Raw genomic sequence first — 22,598 nt, 5'->3', positions numbered from 1 at the left:
TATTGACATAGATGCCTGTAAATCAAACAAAATGACATCTGTTCTCTGAAGTATAGCTAATGATTTTTAGAACTGTACATAGGCTTCCAGAATGCACCTACCCTCTTCCAAGTATCCCACTGCATTCTGGACATCATATCTTTTCAATACTGAAAAAATTCTGAAATGACAGAGAATATTAAACCAAGATGTTATTCTTGAAAAATGTTTAACAAAATTTGAAATCTAATAAAAGCAGAAAAGCAGGACCTTTTTAAATTTTAATATGAGCACATCTTGACACAATAAATATAAAAGTAAGTAAATAAATGTGTCTGTTTATGTATTTATTTTGCAAAAGTATATACCATTGTCTTCACCCAAGAAGTCAAATTTCTTATTACCGATCAAAGGTTTTGGAAGATTGTTTGGTGAATTTGTATGAAACAAAACATTTGATTTGTGCTTGATATGGCTTTTACATCAAGTTTTGTGATATTTTTCTATTTTAGGTCCTTGCTGTATTATTCTTTTATCTGTTTTATCTTAAAGTTCTAGAGTATGCAATTTCCAGCAGGGAGAGAATGACTGAACTGATGACGATACTTCTTTTCAGCAGGCATTAGCTGCTGTCTGTGAATTGTATTCTAAATCCATGCTGCCTTTGTTTGTTTTAGATCTTCCATATGACGTATGATCTGGCCAGTGCAGTGGTGAGAATTGTGAACCTTATTGGCATGATGCTGCTGTTGTGTCACTGGGATGGGTGTTTGCAGTTCCTTGTTCCCATGTTACAAGATTTTCCTGAAGATTGCTGGGTATCACTAAATCACATGGTGGTAAGTTAATATTTTGTCAGTGACATAATAAAATAATAGGTGAGTACGTAGTTTTGGTAATTTGCATAAGCAGACTATTCTAGAAATGTTTTCTTTTGCAGGAGTTCTTATGCAATTCAATACGCAACACTTTCACCAAAAAAATCCTAATTGCAGATGTTCTTCATCTCACATTGCTGCAGTCCTTACATATGGGTAGTCCGCTGTCCTCGGTCGGCCCGAATACCAAAGTATTAGGCTGGCCGGTCATGGCTCAGATCTGACATCATAGCGTCAGGGTATAAAAGCGCATGACCGACGTCATATCCTCAGTCTTTTTTGCCGCATGGTCCGATGCAGAAGCAGCGTTGCAAGTGCCGTTCGGCGTTCTGAAATTTTCGTATTCTGAGTTTCAGACTGAAACCAAGTTGGGCTAAGTACCCCGTTGGGGAATATTTTTGTTTAATTCCGGATGTCAGAAAAAGTGAATAATTGTATTTCTTGTGGGAAACAGATACCGCGAGGGATTATCACTCTCTTTGCATTCCTTGTTTGGGACCGACCACCACGTAGTCGGGTGTCGGTTTTGTGCTAGGTTTAATAAGCAAAAAAAGAAGGTTAGATTGTGCTAGATTAGTCTTTGGTAAGCGTGTAATTATAATATGCCCAGATCCTCCGACGCCAAGAAGCGCAAAGACAAATCCTTGAAACCTAGACAGGTTGATTCGTCCGACGCTTCGGTCCTGCAGAAGCTACAGTGGTGCAGGTGGATCCGCCTGAAGTTTCTGTTGAGTCTCAGGGGGAAACTTTGCTTTTGCAGGATGTGGCCTCACAGGAGTCAGGTCAAGCTGAAGGGGCCTCTCAGGTTACTGTTCTCCCTTCTATGCCTAAGGTGGTTAGGCCTTCGGCTACTATTTCTAAGGCTTCTTCTAAGGGCAGGTCTGTTTTGCTTTCCTCTGGTGTCCCTCCAGGTACTTCAGGGTCTGTGCCTAAAAAGCACATGCTTAAAATGGCAGAAGATTTGATTACTTTAATTAGAGGTTCTATGCCCCCTCCTGATAAGAGGCCCAGGGTGTAGCTAGAGTTGGAAAGTTTGGATCAGGCCTCAGACGACTCAGACTCTTCTGCTGAAGATATTCAAGATTTTCCCCCTTATTCGGATTCTGATGCAGAGGATTCCACTCCTTCTGCTTCTCCTCCAGAGGATTTTTCGTTTTCAGAAACTCTGCATTCCATGAGGGAGCATTTTAAGTGGGAAGGACAGGATTTCTCTGATTCACGAAAGAGGCTTAGGGAATTCTTGTTTTACCACAGCATAGACCCTTGGCTATACCTCCTGTTTTGGATGTTGTTCAAGATGTTTTCTCGAGGCTTCCCTTAATCCAGATTCTTTGCCTCCTGCACCAGTTAAACCGGACAGGTATTACAGGGTGCCTGAGGCTCATAAATATCTGTATAAGAGTCCTAGGGCGGACCCAGAAACTGTTAGTCAGGGGCCTAAGGGTGTTAGAGCTTCTGTTGTAAAGAATCCGGTTCCTCTAGATAAGGAAGCTAGAGCTTTGGATAGATGGGGTAAGAAGGTGTATACCTCTTCTACTTTAGCTATGAGGGCTTTAAATTGCCAGTTTCATATGTTGGAGTATCAGAATTTCCTCCTTTCTCAGCTAAAATCTAAAGTGGATGCTTTGGCAGAGGGCATAGAGTGTAAAGAATTGCAGGATTTAGTACATGTCTCTGAACAGGTGGGTAAGCATTCTTTGCAGTGTGGTTTTGATGCTGTACAGGCCTCTTCTAGGGTGGCTGCCACTGGATCAGTTCTTCGTAGGCACGCCTGGCTTAAGGATCAGAATTTGTCCGAGCATGTTAAAACTAGAATTCTGGATGCCCCTTTACAGTCTGAAGTTTTGTTTGGTCCCCTGTGGAGTCGGTTTTGAAGAAAATGGAAGACAAGGCTAAGTCTATGCAGACTGTTAAAGATTTTTTGCAGGTGCAACCTCCAAAGTTTAGTAGAAATTGGCCTACTAAGGGGTGGACCTACCCTTCTTCTGATTTTCAGTCTAGGGGTAGATCTAGGCGTGGCAGGGGCAGAGCTCACAGTACATTCAGGCCTAGAACTTGGAGTTCACCTGCACAATCTGCAGGTGAGGGCAGGGGCCAGTCCTTTCGTAAACAGGCCCAATGACCTGCATTTTCAGCTGCCAGATTTTTTTTCCCTGGCAGCTCCTTTGGGAGGAAAATTAGCACTCTTCAAGCAAAACTGGCTTTTAGTCACCCAGGACAAATGGGTATTGGACATTATAAACCGAGGCTACAAGTTCTATTTCCATACATTGCCTCCTTTCAAAGGCATGCCAGACGTTCCTCCTCGGCAAAGGATAGAGGCTCACAAGCAGATTTCTTTACTTCTCCAAATAGGAGCTATACAGCCAGTTCCTCTGTCAGAAGTGGGACTAGGATTTTATTCTCGCCTGTTTCTAGTACCAAAGAAAGGGAACACATGGAGACCAATTTTGATTTATCTATCCGCAACACTTATCTGGACATTCCAAAGTTCAAAATGCTGACGTTACAACAGCTTTTACCTCTGTTGGGAAAAGATCACTGGATGGTAACTCTGGATCTCAAAGAGGCTTATCTTCATGTTCCTATCAGGCCCAGTTGCAGGAGGTACCTGCGTTTTCGGCTGGAAATTTACATTATCAGTTCTCTGCATTGCCCTTTGGCTTATCTACTGCACCCAGAGTGTTCACAAAGGTTCTGGCTCCAGTGATAGCCTTTTTCAGGTTAAAAGGAATACAGATTTATCCTTATTTGGACGTTTGCCTGATTATTGCACAACACAAAGACGAACTTCTGCATCATCTACAGTATGTGATGGTAGTGTTAAGATGCCTAGGGTATTCTGTGAACGAAACAAAGTCCAGTCTAGTACCCTCTCAGGACATGTGCTTTCTGGGTGTGAGACTGAATACAGCTTCCCAGATGGCCTTTTTGACCCCGGACAAACAAAGAAGCCTTTCTCTTTATTTCTATCAAATGTCTCTACAGTCCAGGCTGACTGCAAGGACAGTCCTTCAAGCCTTGAGGTTCATGGCATCTTGTATTCTGGTGCTTCCCAATGCCAAACTGCATATGAGGAAGCTTCAATGGTATCTCAAAAATGTATGGACACAACACTGCCAAGATCTAGACACTGTCATTCAGATAATACCTTGCATTCAGAAAGAGTTTTTGTGGTGGGCTCAGGAATGTCACCTAAACAAGGGACTCTCTGTGACCCGACCAGAGGCGAGTCAGATTCTAACGACAGATGCCTCGGACAAGGCTTGGGGAGCACACCTCAATGGAAAATGGGTGCAAGACACGTGGCCTGTCAGACTTCAACATTTGCATATCAACTTGAAGGAGATGTTAGCAGTCCAATTTGCATTGATGGCTTTCAAGGATTTACTTCACCCAGGACAGGTGTTGATTCAAACAGACAACACTACTGTCATGTGGTACATCAACAAGCAAGGGGAACCCATTCGCACCTCTTTGCAGGCAAGCGATGATTTTGTGGGAGACTGCTCTCAGTTTACACCTCAATCTTCAGGCAAGGTTTCTACCAGGAGCACAGAACTCCTTAGCGGATGTGTTGAGCAGACAAATTGTGGATCCTCACGAGTGGAAACTGGATCCTCATGTGTTTCAAAAGTTGACGGTGTTATGGGGGACTCCAGACATAGATCTGTTCGCTTCTCCACTAAATTACCAGTTGCCAAAGTTTTGCACAAAAATGTTTCATCTCACAGCTTGGAAGGTGGATGCTCTATCATTCAGTTGGAGCAATCTTCATGTCTATGCCTTTCCACCTCTGCCTCTCATTCCCAAGGTACTCCTGAAGGCCAGAATAGACAAGCCATCCATGATTCTGATAGCCGGATTGGCCTCGACAGCACTGGTACCCACTACTGAGGAGTTTGGTGGAGCCTCCATGGCCTCTGCCTTTGATTCCGTGATCTTTGTCTCAGGAGGGCAATCACTTCCTCAATGTCAAGCTTCAGTCTCTGCATCTCACAGCCTGGCATATTCTGTTTTAGACCCTGGAGGGTCTCAGCTTCCACAACAAGTTTTGAATGTTATTTTGGAGGCCAGAAGGCCTAGTACAAGGAAAGTTTACGCTGATAAATGGAGGAGATTTTTCTTTGGAGCAAAGCCAAGGACTTTGATGTTTCCAAGCCTGATTTAAGTGTTTCTCTTCAATATCTTACTGAGTTATTGGACAAGGGTTTGTCTTTCTCCTCGATAAAGGTTCATGCTGCAGCCATTTCTGCTCACTATGACTGTGACCCTCCTTTATTTTCCCATCCTTTGTTTAAGCAATTTCTTAGAGGGGCAAAGAACATAAGACCCCCACGAAGAGCTCCTACTCCTGCTTGGGATCTCAATTTTGTGTTGGAAAAGCTTACTCTACAACCTTTTGAGCCTGCAGCTACTAGTTAAAGTATTTATCATGGAAGACTGCTTTTTTGTTGGCCATTACCTCTGCAAGAAGGGTTTCTGAATTACAGGCCCTTATGGCAGTGGAACTTTTCCTGATTTTTCATAAGGATAGGGTATCTTTGCGTACTAATCCTTCCTTTATGCCTAAAGTGGTTTCTAGTGTGGCCTTGAACCAAACTATTCATTTGCCTACTTTTTATGCAAACCCAAAATAAAGGGGAGAAGATTTTGCATACTTTGGATATTCACAGGCAGTTACGTTATTATTTGAGCAGAACCAAGGGGTTCAGGCAGTCTCAGCAGTTGTTTGTTTCTTTTGCTTTGGGTTCTCAGGAAAACCTGTTTCAAAACAAACTATTTCTAAATGGATTGGGTTTTGTATTTCTTTCTGTTATTCCCATCATGGTAAGGAGATTCCGCTGGAATCAGACCTCATTCCACTAGAGCTACTGCCACTTCTACTGCCTTTCTAAGGGGTAGCTACAAAGATATTTTGGAAGCAGCCACTTGGAGTTCAGTACACACTTTTCCAAGCATTACCACCTTCCTCTTTATTCTAAGTCTAGGGCTGGATTTGCCACTGCAATATTACAGGGCATTTTAGCCCCTAATGCTTTATGATTTTGCCATCCTCCCTTTACCTCTGCTTTGGGATTCTACCCATATGTAAGGACTGCAGCAATGTGAGATGAAGAACATAGTACAGTTTTGTACCTACCATAAATGTAGATGTTCAAGATCCACATTGCTGCAGTCCCCTCCTCCTTCCCCTCTGTAGTTTGGCATGGTTATATGGTTTGGGTGATGGTTGTTGTTAGGCATGTTTTGGGAGGCATCCTGTTTTGGGCTGTGGCCTTTTTTAGGGCCTTCTGACATCTGGGGCAAGAAAAGACTGAGGATATGACGCCGGTCATGGCTTTTATACCCTGACTGGCTATGGTGTCAGATCTGAGCGACCCTGTCCGACGCCAGCCTAATACTTTGGTATTCGGGCCGACCGAGGACAGCGGACTACCCATATGTAAGGACTGCAGCAATGTGGATCTTCGAACATCTACATTTATGGTAGGTACAAAACTGTACTTTTTTTATCTGGGTACATGGCAAGTAAAAGTTTAATTTCCTTTTGATGCATCTTATTCTAACAGCAGTGTTCTAAGCGAGGAATGTTATCCGGAAATCTAAGGAAGAGCAAGTGGGCGAATAGAATTATCTTTCATGATAAATGTTAAAGTGGAATAAAATGGAAATTTAAAACTCTTGCAATGCTTAACTAATGAAGGTAACAGTTGCTGGAGAATGTAAAGGTATGTGAAATAAAGCATTTGGGAAAGAAATGGTTTTAATAGAACAACCATTTTCTTAGAAACACATTTTGCTAGTAGAGAAATCATGGAAGACAGACTGCTGAAGTCATTTTTCAATGAATATCAAAAGTGCTTTTCTACAAAGGATGCTGTTGCCCTGGAAATGGGGAGTTTTCCCTTCTTCCATTTTTATTTAGCTTTCTTTAGTTTAATTTTGGGTTTCCACAAACTGTTTATTTTGTAAAACATCTTTTCATTAATTATGACAGAAAGAATTTAAAAATGGGTATACACAAAAGTGAAAACAGAAAAAATATTGCTTTCTTTTTTTAAGTGGTATAATATGTGCATTCTGAAATGCTCACAGTCCTACTTAAGTAAATGTAATATTGCTGACAGGTTATTCTCTGTTTTGCTTTCTTCACTATCTGACAGCTTCTGTTGTATCAAGAATTTTCAAGTTTTAAGTAGAAATTTGCTTATTTAGTTGAATGTTCTTTTCTTCTATATGCACATTTCCATTAAGATATTCCATATGTGAATTCATTTTTGGGCTGTCATATTTCTGGAATAAATGCTTTGTTAATGATTTTAGCTTACGGCTTGCTCAAGTTTTAGTTTATAACGTTGCTGCATAGTGCTTAGTTTTTATTATAGTAGTTTCTACTTTAATCTGGATATGCTTTCAGGTGCTGACTTGTAGGAACGTGGGCTAATTTATTGGCGAGGCTTATAAGGGATTCTGGGCTATGATCCTATGTTGTCAACATTAATCCTTGTGTCCTACATTATATAAAACAATATATGGCACAAGTTGTACATTCATTGTACTACTTTAGGTGCTGTAGTAACTGTACATTGCAAAATGTAGTAATATTCTACAATCAGCTATGAGTAAAACTGGATTAATCCATGATTAGTTTGGTTAGTCCATGAATGTGAAACCATGGCTTATGATCGCAATCTGTTAAATACATCAGGAAGCAAGAGTTTAGATTTGCTAGACTTCAAAGTGAGTGGCAAGCTTCACGCTAATGGATGTACCCAGCCTGTATCACACCAAGTTCAGCACCATTTAGCACTCTGTTGTAAAATACATTTAACAACTATCACAAATACTGATCTCATTTATAAAATGGCTGTACTTCCAATGTAGGTGAAATATACTGGTGCCTGTATCTCAGAATCCTGAAGGAGAGAAATTAGACATGAAATTCGAAAAGTACAAGGTGATGGTTCTCAGCTCGAGTTGTCACAACTCAGAAGTGAGAATACTTCATTAAGTAATGCAAGGGCCAACACCCCATGGATGTAGAGGTATAAGGATGAACTCGCAAAAAAGCTATCACAGAATAATTTTTAAACCATTCGCATAGTTGGCCTTAAAATTTCCTAACTCAGAAATGTGAGATATGTGAAATATATTTGCAATTTGATGGGAAGTTAAAAAGGAAATGCTACAAATTTAAGAATACCCGATACAGTGACACAGTTTTTTAAATTATATTAATTGAAAATGGTTTGTCATTATTTTATTAATTTATTAACCAGGTAAAGTGATTAGTTACTCTTTTCTTCCCCCTTGGGTAACTTAGGATCACTGTTTGTTTAATTGACTTCCTAAGACTCATAGATTTCCAACTATGGTAGAGTTGTTTCATTGACTTCCTAAGACTCATAGATTTCCAACTATGGCAGGGGGTTTAGGGTGACCACTATGTGTACAACCTGTTAATGGGCATGGTCAGCACTGTACAAAAATTCCCTGCAGGTCATTGTTGTGATCTCTGCATGTTAGCGTCAATATGTCCTTTTAACTGCAAGCAATAATGGTAGTTATTTGATCAGTTGCAGTTCAAATTAAATGGTTTGCTTCTGAAGTCTGGAAGACTTTTTTTTTTTGGCTGAACTCTGGTTGAGGAAGCACCAACTGGGGAATTCCCTAGGGCATTAGCTCTGTACATTATTAGTGATTCATGGCTTTAATCCTCTGAACCATGTTGCCAAACATGGACTTAATATTTATTTCTGCACTTTCTTCTAGTTGATACTTATTGTCCATAGTTTTGCCACAGTTAGTAATCTAAATCTTTGGTAACCATCTGTCACCCCTTTGAAAATTGTGTATGAGGTTCAAGGCAATCTGAGGTGCAAGCTTTCCCCACATAAGTATTTGTTAGCTTAGTTGCTCAGAACTATAAGCAACTATCCTGGGGAAAAAGATGCATCAAATGCCATCCATGCTTCTGTTTTGCTTTCAGGCACTTCTAAAACCAAGGAGTTCCATTTGGAAAACAGACTGTGCTAACAATGACCATTTTTGTCAACACCATTAGGCTAATGGTTGTTGGAACCTCACAATAAACCTTTTCCTCTAAAGGTTTGTGAAAAATGTGGAGAGATGGGCTTTGTTCTGTGTGTTTTTCTTCCTTTTGTTTTCATGCTTGTTTCTGACTGGATCTTAATGAGCTTAATAAATCCAGCTAAACAGTTAAGGTCTGCATGATTAGCTTTGTGAATGCAGCCCGAAGCAAGTTCAGCATTTTACATGAATTTGCTCTTTCATTCCTCTAGCAGTCTCCCTTCATTGCTTTTATGCTGCATCAAGGCTTTCCTCTTAACACTGGTTGTCAGTTTAAGCCAGGATTTTTAGAGAAATGAGTAGACTTTTATATGGTTCTACAACAAGTGCCAAGCACTCGAACACCATTTTCTTGAAGCCAGCAAGTATCTTGTAGCATGTATAAGCTGTCAATCATTCATACTTGAACTCGAGTATGAGTTCAGGCAAGCTGCTGCAGTACCTTACACTAACACATTATTCCAGTTCAAGTGAGGTAAGTGCAGCAGCTGTAGGGAGGGAGGGAATGAGAGGGGTCTACATTACGGTTTCACAGGTTTTACAGAGTGGGAGTGGAACTTTAAGCTTATGTTGTGAGAGGTAAGTTTTAGGGTTAGGGAGCAGGAGGGGAGTTTGACTGCAGAGAAGCAGGAGCATTTTAGATTTAAGGAGCAATCCAGACTTTAGGGTTAGGGATGGGGAGTGGAATTTGGGGAGTGATTGTGATTTTAGATATAGGGAGGGAAAGTGAAGATGTTCATTAGTGACTGAAGCATTTTGAAATTTCATTATTGAAGCATTATTAATGCTTCTGTAACTTGTACATCTGCAGCTTTTCTCCCTGGGACTCCACTGAAAATAGGTTTATACCCAGATGGACTATCCTGGTTAACAAATGTAAAATAAAATAAATAAATAAATAAATAAATTATATTGATCACTGCCGCAGTAGTCTTATGTGGGTTATATCCTGCATAGGAAATAACAGCCAGACAGCTTCCAAAGCTTCAGAGCACTTTCCACATGCCAAATCCTTCAGAGCTTTACTACTGCTAAAAAGTACGCTCCTCTGAGGATTTCGAGGCTCAATGATTGGCTTGTGCTGTTCTGTTGCTGGGCAGATAAGTTCCTTATGGGGAAAAAAACTTCTGTTTAAAAAAAAAAAAACTTATTTGTTGAATAACATTTTCCTGTTCAGGACAGTTATTTTAAAGCTAGGAGTTTGTGTTTTAACTGAATGTCATGAGATTGTACTGTACTTTTAAATGGGAGCGCTCTTTTTTCTTGTCAGTTTAAAAGTTGATTAAAGTCATTGAAAAACATTTTTTTTTCCTGTGGAGAAATTGTGTTTATTTTACTTTTTGAGGTTGGGAAAGTGCTTTAAAGTGCTTTTTACAGTGATTTTATTGTGCTTTATATGTGAAAAAGTGACTTTTAAAGATGTTTAAGCTTTACCAGTTTTTGCTGCTTGTTTTCCCCAGGAAAGAGGCACCATTTTCGGCTTGATCATGGAATAAACTGTCAGTCCCATGGTTAGTCCTTCTTCCAGCCAAAAAAATAAGTTAAGAAAACAGCAGTTGCCACTACAGCAGGCTAACAATTTGTCTCAGACACTGGTGGCTGACTTTGCTGTGACCATAGTTATACTTCAGACCACTCATGTTTTATCCTGGATCTCTCTGGTGTAGCACCTACAGCCACTATGGACCAGACGTTAGCCACATCCTCTGCAGCTTTTGGGGTTCCCTCAGTGAGCTGAGGTGAGCCACTGTTGTTGGTTCTGGGAGATGGAAAAGGGAAGGCTTCCCTATTTTGTCAGAATGTTGTAACCATCCCTAGGGAAGCTGCTCCTGCCATTAATAACCATGTTGGCCCCATTTTCCTGTCAAAAACATATATCTATTCCTCCTCCAATTTCCTTAGGAGTAGTTTACTGGCTCTGGTTTAATTCATGCCATTGATCCTGCTGGTTAAAGAAAGTGGGATACTGCTTTTCCTGAAGAGATTTAAGATTCTGAACCTGGACATGAAAATGAAGGGACTAATTCAGGGTTTTCTCCTCCGATTTCTGATTCAGACTCAGAGGTGAGGTCAGTTTCTGATTCTCTCTGTGGGGTTCTCTTTCTCTGAGACTATTTCCAGAATAGTTCAATGTTTTTAGTGGGAGAAAACTGAGGTTTCTCAGTCCCTCATAAAGTATTATGAACTGTTACAGAAAGAAAGTTCCAGAACCTTCACCTATTCCTCCTGGTGCATCAGTTTTGCAGGATGTATGTGTTATTGCCTGCAGTTTTCCTGATAGTCAGACAACTGACCCTAAAAAGGCAAATAGGTTGTATAAAGTTCCACACTCTTTTAAGTTTGTGTACACTCTTCCCAAACTTGACCCAGCAGTTACAGCTTTAGTAAATCCTGCTGCTGCTAAACATTTGGTTAATTCCAATCCTACTCTTTCTGATGAGGATGGAAAGATTATTGATAAATATAGGAAGAAGTGTATGCTTCTGCAACTTTGATTTTCAGGATTTTCAGTTATCAGGCTCATATGTTAAAGTTTGTTCTGACTAATTGGGAAAGTATGAGGAATGTTTTGTCTGTCTCCTCTTCCTTGTTTAGTTTCCTGGTAACACTCGATTTAAAAGATACTTATCACATTCCTATTCATCCAGACTTCAGGCATTTCATAAAGTTTTGTGTGTCTGGATCACATTATCAGATCTCTGCCTTACCCTTTGCACTATCCACTGCACCGAGAGTGCTCACAAAGGGTCTAACTCAGGGTTATAGCTCATTGAAGACTACAGGGTATCCACATTTTTCCATATTTAGATGACTTGCTTATCTTTGCAGAGTCTATTTCAAATTGTCAGGAATCTCTCACTTGGGTGAGAGATCTCTTACACAATCTAGGATTCTAAGAGAACATTCAAAACTCTTTTTTGACTTTGGAGTGTCAGCTAGACATTAGTTCAAAGAGCTTTTCTCCCACAGGAAAAAAATAAATCTACATCTAGATTTATTTCTAAGGTTTTCCACTCAGACTTTGGTCACTTCGAGGAAATACCTCAGAATTTTGGGTCTTATGGCATCTATGATTCCCATGATACTCCTGGCAAGACTGCACATGAGAAAGATATAGTGGTATTAGAAGTCTATTTGGTCACAGCAACAACATCCTTTGTCTTTTCAAATCCCAGTGCTGAGGTTTGTGAGAAGAGGAATAACTTGGTTGAGACAGCAAATATCCTTAAATTCGGGTATCCCATTCTCCCTACATGTTCCAAAGCAGTCAGTCACCACAGATGCCTCAGACTTTGCTTGGGGAGTAGTCCCAGGAAGGATAAAAGTGCAAGATGTGTGGGACACCATGGACGTATACAAGCACATAAATATAAAAGAGATGCTTGCCCTGGTCAAATCACTCAATTCTCTTGAGTCATCTTGGGTCCCTTGGACCTCTTCAAGTTGTTATAGACAGTGCAATAGTCATGGGGTACATCAACATGCAAGGAGGAATCAGGTTGTACTCTCTTTGCAGTCTAGCCATGTTAGCTTAGGATATAGCTTCACAGAACAATCTCACTCTGAAGGCATTTTACATCCTGTAACAGCAAAACTGTGTGGCAGACAAGCTAAGCAGGAAAAGGGCAGACCCTCATGAATAGAAACTAGTTCAGGATGTCTTCCAAAATTTGATCCTTATACAGAGAGTACCTCAAGTAGACCTACTTGCCTTCTCTCTGAACAGTCAGCTGGCAAGATTCTGTTCCAGGACTCCATGCAAAAATGCCTGGAAACAGTTATCTTTTCTTTTCCTTGGACAGGAATGTTCCTGTATACTACCACAGACAATGACAAGGACTTCATAGCTGCCTGATTCAAAACACTCTTCATATAATATGTCCTCTCTCTACTAGAATCTAATCCACACTCCCAACTCTCAATCCCCCACCAATATTCACAATCCCCCTTTCTTTTCTTTCCACCAAGTACCTACCTCAGCTATCAAAAATTATCTTCAGAAGCTGAAAATCACTGCACCAGCTGCTGACAAACTCCCACCCAAATACCTCAAATTAGCTGTAGATGTCCTGGCGGATCTAGGACTATTGAATGAAAGTTCAATAGTCCGAATCCACAATCATTGAACACACTTTAACGAAAGCGCTTTCACCGAAAAAGCACTTTCGTTAAAGTGTGTTAAAAAAAACAAAAAAAACCCCAATAAATCTACTTTTATGCAGGGGGGGGGGCACACCCCCCTACTTTAATATTCCCACTCCGAGATCACACTACAGTGAGGAAAAGGGAATATTCCCTTATCCGCACCATAGTACGATCTCCGCAACAGGCATACTTACATGAAAGTGCTTCTTCGGTGAAAAGCACTTTCATGTAAGTATGCCCGGCCGATAGTGATTTGGTGATGTTGTCGTTCGGGGATCAGTACAGATCTCGTCCTGGCATACCCCACCTCAATACTCATAAATAGATCTAGCACAGAAAACTATGTACCCATTATCTGGAAAACAGCACATATTATACCACTTCACAAAGGTGGACTTGCCACAGACTTCTCCAGCTACCGCCCCACTGCACTTCTCTCTCTTCTGTCAAAGATCTTACAAAAACACATACACTGCCAACTCCTAAAACATCTCATAAACAGCAAACTACTCTCCCCCATGCAGCATGGCTTTTGAACATACCACAGCACAACAACAGCTCTGCTTATAAATACCACAGATACAATGGTAATCTAATAGCCTCCTTATTCCTGGATCTGTCAGAAGAGTTTGACACAGTATCCCACCAACTCCTAAACAATTAACTATCATCCCTATCACTATCTCATTCAGCTCTTACTTGTTTCTGTAGCTCTCTCTCCAACAGACAACAGGCCATAAAATAGAATCAGGAATTATCCCCTTTCCTCCCTGTTTCAATCGCTGTACCACAGTGGTCAATTCTAGGAGCAGTACTTTTCAATATTTTAAAAAGTAACCTGAAAAAAGCCAGCAAATCTGCCACCTTAGTACAGTATGTTGACAATGTCAAGATCTCATTCAAGAACCACTGCACCCTTTAATATTGCCTCAACACCACCATAGAAACTGTAACAAATACCAAACTACTAGGAGTCGTAATAGACAGTAACCTAAAATTTGACCTGTGTATCACACAGACCATCAAGGAAACTCACCCAAACTAGGCTTCCTTTACTGAATCAAATCCTACCTCACAGACTCCTCAAGAAAATCCTCAACATCATCCTACCTGTTCTCCTCCAGTCTCTATGCATCACCCAAATTAACCAACATTCAAACCACCATACTAAATAAATATGAGCATGCTTTAACAAAATAGCCAAGGTTGCCCCCTAATGCATCATACCATAGATATCACTGCTTGACACTAAAGAAGATCAACTACCTAGAACTACCTAATCACATCACATTCACTCATCTTCAAATTGCCCACAAAATAACACACAAACCACATGCATGCCCTTCTCTACAAAACATTCTCAAGCAGTACTCCCCACCATGTTGCCTTAGCTTAGGTAATCAGAGCCTACTAATAACTTCCAAATCCTGTAATGCATCTGGAGGCTGGCTATACACATCCTATGTCACCAGACAGTGGAACTTCCTGCCTATCCCACTAAAACAGGACAGTTGTGCATCTAGCTTTAAGCACATTCTAAAACAGCACCTAAACTCATCATGGCTCTGTTCTTCTTCACACCCTGACTAACTTTTTCTCTGTCAGACTATTACCCAACCCCTAACTCTCCAGGTCTCCTTTCTTATTCTGTAAATAAAGTAAATAAAGCCTATCTACAGTCATAACTGTAGCCTATCTACATTCATAACTATGTACTGCTCTTCATCACTCCTATGTAAATGAATTGTGTATATTGCTGCATATATAAGTGCTACCTATTTGTTATTGTATGACACTCATACAAAAATCAAATTGTATTAACCTCTGTCTTGATTGTATTACCCATCACATGATTCTAAAACCCCATTTCTACTGTTGAGAAACTGAAATTCTATTTCTTCTGTAAATGTTTTTGTAATTTTTGTAACTTCATTGGAGCTTATCGCCCCGGGCCTCCACTGAAAATGGACTTGTGTACCCAGTTGGACCATCCCGGTAAACAAAAGGCAATCAGTATATAAATAAGTACATTTCCACCATTTCCACTGATATTCAGAGTATTTCTGCAGATTCAGAAAGCATCTCCCAAGATCATTGTGGTAACTCCCTTCTAGACTAGGCAACTTTGGTTCTCCCTTCTTCTGGAAATGGCCAGTGGCAATTACCACAAGCATCCTCACAGACTGTATCTACTCATACAAGAACAGGAATGTTTGATACACCCCAATCCCAGTCCATGTTATATGACTGCCTGGATGACAGGGTCTTAATTCCTTTAGGCACCTGTTTACTGAGGATACGCAGCAGGAATTAATGGAGACAAGAAAGCCTGCTACTAGAAAATTATATATTAGTAAATGGAAAAGATTTTCAAGTTGGAAGATGGAGCCATCAACATAACCAGACCCATTCAGGGATAGTTGTTCTCTGGTTTTACAATGTTTGAGTGAGTTACTATCCTGTGACCTTCCTTACTTCTTCATCAAGGTTAATTTGTCTGCCATTTCAGCATGTCTGGCCATGGATCCTCCTCTTTTAATGCATCTTAATGTCAAAATGTTTTTAAAAAAGGTTTTGCATAAGAGGCCTCCATCCAACAAAACAGGTGGCTCCACCCCAGGATCTTAATTTTGTGTTAGAAATACTAACACTCACTCCATTTGAATCAGCTAACCTGGCTGAGGTTCTTAACATGGAAAAGACTCTTGAACTGATCAGTGCTATTTCAAAACTTTTTTTTAAACACATTTATTGAATTATGACTTGTGACATAGACACATTTACATTTATATAAAAGCAATCAAACCATGTTAATAAGTTCACATTTACGGGTCTATATTATATTCTCGAAAGCTGACAGTATCGAAGCTGACATTGTTGACATGAGAATAGTGAAAGCGCACATCGACGGTGTAAACGGAAATCTCCGTAAGGGGAGATTTCCATTTATTGCAATGTAGTGCAGTCTCGGAGTTGGTATATTTAAGTAGCGGGGGGTGTGGGGGGTGCAGGGGTGCTTGCCCCCCCTGCTTAAACCTGTTAGGGTACCTTTTTTTTTTTTTTTTGTTGTTTTTATAAGTTCGATGTTTGAAGGCATTGACCAAATGGTGTTCAATGTTTTCAGCCATCGATCTTATAATATAGACCCCACATTTACAAACATTATACATCACATATCACATATATTTTTCTGTATAGTGTAATCAGTCCAGCATTACATAAATTGTTCACTTCCTGCCTTATGTTAATCCTCATTTCTCCTCCGAAACAATTTTTCTGCGTGTATTGTTCCCACAATTTCCATATTTCTATTTAATTCACTCATATCCTTTTCTAAAGATCTCACTTCCTGTTCTTTTATCTCTGTTGCAATATTCACTACTTCAAGTATAGTTGACTTAGATTTTGATTTCCATTTTCTAGTAATTGTTTTTTTGGAAGCCACCAGAATTAAACTTAACAAGTCCTTACTACGTCTAGCCAATTCAGATCTTTTTTTCCCAGCTCAAAAATTATTTCATTAGTTACACTCATTTATTAGACCAGTAGTCCTGATGGAGGAATCCTGTAGGGAATTTTTAAAGTCTGCCAACTCATAACACTCCAAAAACATACACTGTCAGGTACCTCTTTGTTCCCCATTACATCTCTAACATTTCCCATTTACCTGTCAAAAAATTCTTTGGAGTCTGCTTGGGGTATAAAAGTAAGTTTGGAAACACCTCTAAAAAAAAATCCTAAACCTTCTAGACTTTTTTGCAAATTTGGGAATCAAACATATGTCCTCCCATTGTTTCTTTGTGAATGGTTTATTTAATTTCTCTTCCTAATCTTTCTTAACTTTGGTTCAGTCTCTCTCTGTTACTTTATCCCATTACATATCTTGTACATTTGAACTTCTTATTCTTTCTTTTACGTCTTCTATTCATTACACACCTTTGTTATATTCCACAGGATCTTCATAGGTATTTCTCCAAAATGTATCCATTTCTTCTTCTTTTTCTATTTCTTTGACTTCTCCATTGCTAATCCTCATTTCTACTTTTCCTCTCTGTTTTTTTTTGGTATTGTAAATTTTTCCATGGCCGGATGCCTTTGCCTGTATTTCTCTTCAAATATCTTTAGTGCTGCTCTTTTTGTATTGATTAGTTTTGATTTCTCATTTGCACAAATATTGCACTATATTAAATCTTTTTCTTTCCCATGTTCATATTATTTCTTCAGATGTCTCCTGTTCCTCCTGTTTCTCCTTACTTTGAGGAGTCATTGCTCCATCATGCTGTGTTATAACCTGTGTTAGACTTTCTATACTAAATCCTTCCCTTCGAAGGTATTCCATAACTTCAGCTTCTATTTATTTAACTTCTACTTTACTAATCTTCTGTTCTATATTCCCTCTTTGTGATCTTATTTTTTATTTTGACATTTTCCATCTCTGGATGCCTTTGCCTGTATATCCCTTTGAATATCTTTGGGGCTGCCTTTTTTGTGCTGATTTATTTGTCTTTCTCATTTGCATAAGTATTGTACCATCTTTCCCATGTCCCTATTTCTTTTTTATACCTTTCAAAAGTCTCTGGATTTTGTTCTTTATATTTTTGCACTTCCTCACTCGCTTCTTTTTCCAAGCAGCCCAAGGTTTCTTGGTCTATATAATTTTTTTTCATAAATCTGTTGTATTAATGAACATAGATTTTTTATTTGAAGATTCTGACAGTTTTTCCTGCAGAAGTATTTTTCTTTCCTCAAAATTTTCTCTTAATCGTTTTGTATATCATCTGTCTGGAAATTCTGGGTTTCTAGCATAGTAGTAACGATACATAATTTCTTTCTTATCCTCAATATTCCACTCTATCATCTTTATGTAGTTTTTTGGCCTATCAGTTTTTGTGTTTTTTGTGGACTTCGCCTTCCTGCTACAACAGGGGGGACCATTCTCCCCTGAGTCTGGCCTAGCCCCATTGTAGGAATGTTTCCATGTCTTGAGGATTCTACACTGTCATTTTTTTCAGTACTGGCACCAGTGCGCCTATCAAGATTGGGCACTTTTTTTATCCTGGGTTTTGTGCACCCAGCTATCTTTTTTATTTTTTAGCCAACTTCTGTCCATGATATATGCTATATAAAATGCAGTTTGTATATCAGTGCTGTCTTGGTGAAATTTTGGAAGAAACGGGGTCCAGTGCATGAAGGCACTCACCAAGACTTGAGGATGAATTCAGTTCCAGCAATACTCCTCTCCTTTGCTTGCTGAATGATCATCTGTCCCTTTTTTTAATTTCTCCAAATCTTGTGGGTTTCTCATACCATGACAGGAATGGACCCCATTTCTAAGTCAAAGTACATTTTAAATTCATGGAATCAGTACTGTTTCAATCTTTGATGTCAGCCAAAAGTGCTCTTCGCAGCACCTGCAATGTGCCCAGCAATGACTTCCTTCTGCAATTCGTACAGGGTTACATGTATTGGTCACATATCTAAATGTGACTGTAGATTATTTTTATAAGACCAATTGCTCCTACTACTATTGGAACTGTCCGAGTGTCTTTCTTCCACATTGCTCACATTTCTGCCTGCAAATCTTGATATTTTATGACTTTGTGTCTCTCTGTATGCAAGTAGTCACTGAGTGTAGCAATTTCAGTGATCAATGCTACTTTTGTCTTCTTTTCATGGACCACTGCATCTGGTTTTCTCGCATCTATCTTTTGAACTGTTGGTAATGGGTGATCCCACGTGATGTAGACATCATCATTTTCTGTGAAGATTTGTGACTCATGTTTCCACTGTTTTTCAGCCACTTCAATACCATAATGTTTGCACAATCCCCAGTGCAACAGTCTTGCCACATTATTATGCCTATCAATATGCATTCCTTCTGCCATTAGTATGTTACAATCAGCAACAAGGTCTGTGTCTGTTTCCAATTCTGTTTTATAAAACCTACATTTGTCTGTTTCTCCCACATGTTCATTGGACTTTGTACACCAATGTGTACCTAGCCCATTATCTTGGGCCACCAATATTAACCTTTCATCTATTGGTTTGAATTTGCCTCTCCTTAACCATTCCTGCATTTGATCCAGATCAACATGAGGTTCTTCCAGAAGTTTTCTATACTTGCAGCTATATTTATGCATTTTGCACATTTCTTGTCTTCTCACCTGATCCTTCACCTTATATTCTTTCTTTTGTTTTTTTTTTTTTTGGCAAATTCAGTTGCTGTCTGATTTTTATCTACTTCTGGTTTGATTTCCATTCCTGCTTGATGCCAGTATGCTTCTGCTAGACAGAGCAGAGAAGTCATCTTAGATTTATTCTCATGTTTCAAAACTATTACTATGTTAGGGTCTTGTGAAGTCAGTAGATGTGTGCAGTTCCATGATTGCAGATCTGTACATGTAATCAGTTTCAAGGAGGGTGTTGGCAATTCTTTAACAGTATGCTTATTAAAGCTTTTGCATGCATCTTACTTATCTCAGACACCTTATGGTTATTAAAGCATTGCTACTTAAAAAACACAGCCATACCTCCTTCAGAACAGGGAACATATAATCTTAGTATGGACTGATTTTTATAAATTATTTGGTGAGCTTAAAGCATCCTTCTTGTTTTCCTGTCTAATCTATCTAACACGTTTTGGGGCCAGTCAGTTACTCCAAAACTGTAAGTTAGGACAAGAAGAGCAAATTGGATTATAGCTTGAATTTTGTTCCTAAATGTCAACTCTGTTTTCAGTATTTAAAGTCTTCTAAAATATTTCTTACTAAGTGTTGTTCGCATTTGTTCTTGTTTTATTGTTGATCTTTCATCAATTCCCAAATATTTATATACTCCCTCTTGTTCAGGTTCTTTTATATCACATTCCTGTCCCAAACTGATGTTTTCTTGATGCTGCAGTTTTCCTGGTTTAAAGGTTGCTTTTGAACATTTATCAAGACCAAATTACATTCTTATATCATCTGAAAAAGTTTTGACAAGTTGCAGTTGTGCTTTCAGTTCCTCATCTGATGAGCTATACAGTTTTAAATCATCAACAAAGAGAAGATGAGAAGTCTTTACACTTTGTTTTCTAGCAGCCAAATTATAGCCACTGCTAAGCTGTTAAGTAGACAGCTTAATGGGTTAAGGGCAAGACATCTTAGCAGTAGTGACAGAGAGTCACCTTGGAATATCCCCCTTTGAATTTTTATCCCTGGAATAATACTTTGTCCTGTATCATGGTTTAATTGCAAAGTGGTCTGCCACTGTTTTGGTCACTGTAATGTAGTCGATCAGTGTAGGGTGTATCTTATACATTTTTAAGCACTCTTTTATTCAGGAATGTGGAATACTATCAAATGTTTTTTTGAAGTCACTCCATGCCATACTTTTCTTCTCCTTTTTACAGTTCTCCACTATGACTTTAACAACTAATGCTCCGTTGTTCCATATGATTTTCTTTTATTGCCCTTTTGTCTATTGCCATAATTGTGTTTTCTTCTAAATGACTATAAACTCTCTCCCTTCTGTATGACTGCTTTTATTCTCCTTAAGGATATGCATCCACAATCCCACTCTTTCCTTATTTCTTGAATTTCTGCCCTGCTTTATCATCATCCCTTTCTACTTGGAATTGTAAGTTTTCTGCTTGTGTTTTGTATACGAGCCTTAACTGTGTAGCTCTAATTAAATCAGGTAATTTCAAACCTCTCAGTTCTATTGGATGAGTCAGCTTATCCCACTTGACTCTTGCCCTCTCCTCCTCCCAGATAAAATCTGTCAGCTCTTTATTAATTACTACCCACAGCTTCTCCTTTGGATGACAAAAATATGCCTGATCTGTGTATTAAACAAAAGGGAATAAAAACATTTTTACTGCTTTTATCTTGCTATTCATATCCATAGGCAAGAGCTTCCAGTCTTCAGTTTTTGCATTATATTTTGTTTAATCTCTTCTCACATATCCTTAGCTTCCATAACTTTGTCCTTTTTAACCCATATTCCTAGTTACTTAATTTTTTGCATGTCTCCGTACATATTGGCATTGTTGAACCAATTCATTTATTGGGACATACTGTACAGCTACAGCCTTTATTTTATCTTCATTAATTTTCTGTCCTGAAAAAAACCCTGAACTGTCTCAAAAATTTTCCACATCACTGAAATGGCATTTTCTGGTTTCATCAGGTACAAAATAATGTTGTCTGCAAATAAAGCCAACTTTTCTTGAATACTATACCAATTATATCCTTGAACTCCCAAGTTCCTTATTTTCTTTGCTAATGCTGGAGAAAATAGGGGGAGTGAGGACAACCCTGCCTATTTCCTCTGTTCAGATACAACTTATCAGAGAGAAACTCTCCCACTTTGACTTTTGCCTCCGATCTCTGATATATCCTCCTAATTAACCTTATTTTTATCAGAAAATGCAAATGTTTCCATTGTCAGTCCTTTCTATTCAGTAAGACCAACCAACAGCAGTATTCTTATATTCTCCTTCCCTCTAGATCATTGTTCTGTTAGTATTGTCAAATGTTTGTCTCCCTTCCACAAAACCAGGTTGATCCACGTCTATCAATTTTTTATCCATATCTGTCAATTTTTGCCACACCTTTGCCATTCTTTTAACCAGTATAGATGTAAAGACTTTATAATCATGGTTTAAAATTAAAATGGGCCTATATGAAGCTGGATCTGATGGACTTTACTGTATTTAGGTGTTACAGCTACCACATCTTTTTCCAGGATGTTGGTGTTTCCCCATCTTTTAAACTACTGTTAAACAAAACCTTCCAGATTTTTATCACTTTCTTCCATCTTAGCATCCAAACTTCTACCAGAATACCATGTATTCCTGGAGACTTTCTTGCAGATTGGTTATACCTCACTGTTTTTATCTCACCTTCTGTCTTAAATGTTAATTGTTGAGCCTCATCTGCCACTAAACTTGGCATATGTCAGGCTTCCATAAATATTTCCATTTGTGCTTTTTCTTTTTCCCCATTACCCTGCTTTATACAAATTTTCATAAACTTTCCAAAATATCTCTTAATACCATCTGGTTATTGTTCTTGTTATAGGCTCCCTGCATTTGAAAACAACCCTTTCTACTTTCTGTTGCCTAAGTTGTTGTGCCAAAAGGTTTGTGCTCTGGAGTTCTTATTAAAAACTTGCTTAACCGCAGTTTTTCTAAATTCATGCATGTTATTCAAGTGCTCCCTTATTTTCTCTTTAGCAGTCTACAGCTGTGCCTGTTCTTGTTCTGTGAGATTCCCCTTATTCTGTAATGCTTTTACTTTTGTCAGTCCCTCTAGATAATTCTTGTTACTTCTTAACCATATCCCATTTTCTTCTCTTTCTACCCTATTTTTAAGCTACACTTTCATTTTATCCCACTCACTAGTGGTAACATTTGGAGTATAAGTCCCAAATAATTTCCACTACCCATTCTGTAAATTCCTCTGTTTTTAACAGGTAGGTGTGGAAGTATCAGTTTCTCATTTTCACTTTATTTCCCTG

The 22,598-nt window shown here is 39.0% G+C and overlaps 1 protein-coding gene across 2 annotated transcripts in view; it reads left to right on the top strand.

Annotated features, from left to right (window-relative positions):
• The window catches only part of HCN4 (hyperpolarization activated cyclic nucleotide gated potassium channel 4), a 2,820,592-nt gene that overhangs the window by 1,456,124 nt on the left and 1,341,870 nt on the right, over positions 1 to 22,598 (top strand). For both annotated transcript variants that reach the window (XM_044077556.1, XM_044077558.1), the window contains exon 3: positions 657 to 818. In XM_044077556.1, the coding sequence (XP_043933491.1) occupies positions 657 to 818 (162 nt within the window). The remainder of the gene's footprint in view (positions 1 to 656; positions 819 to 22,598) is intronic.

The sequence above is a fragment of the Protopterus annectens genome, chromosome 7.part0 (genome assembly GCF_019279795.1).
Source record: "Protopterus annectens isolate FY-2018-M chromosome 7.part0, PAN1.0, whole genome shotgun sequence".
NCBI lineage: Eukaryota > Metazoa > Chordata > Ceratodontiformes > Protopteridae > Protopterus > Protopterus annectens.
Note: the sequence above shows the minus strand (reverse complement) of the source record. Positions and strands in the feature narration are given on the sequence as shown.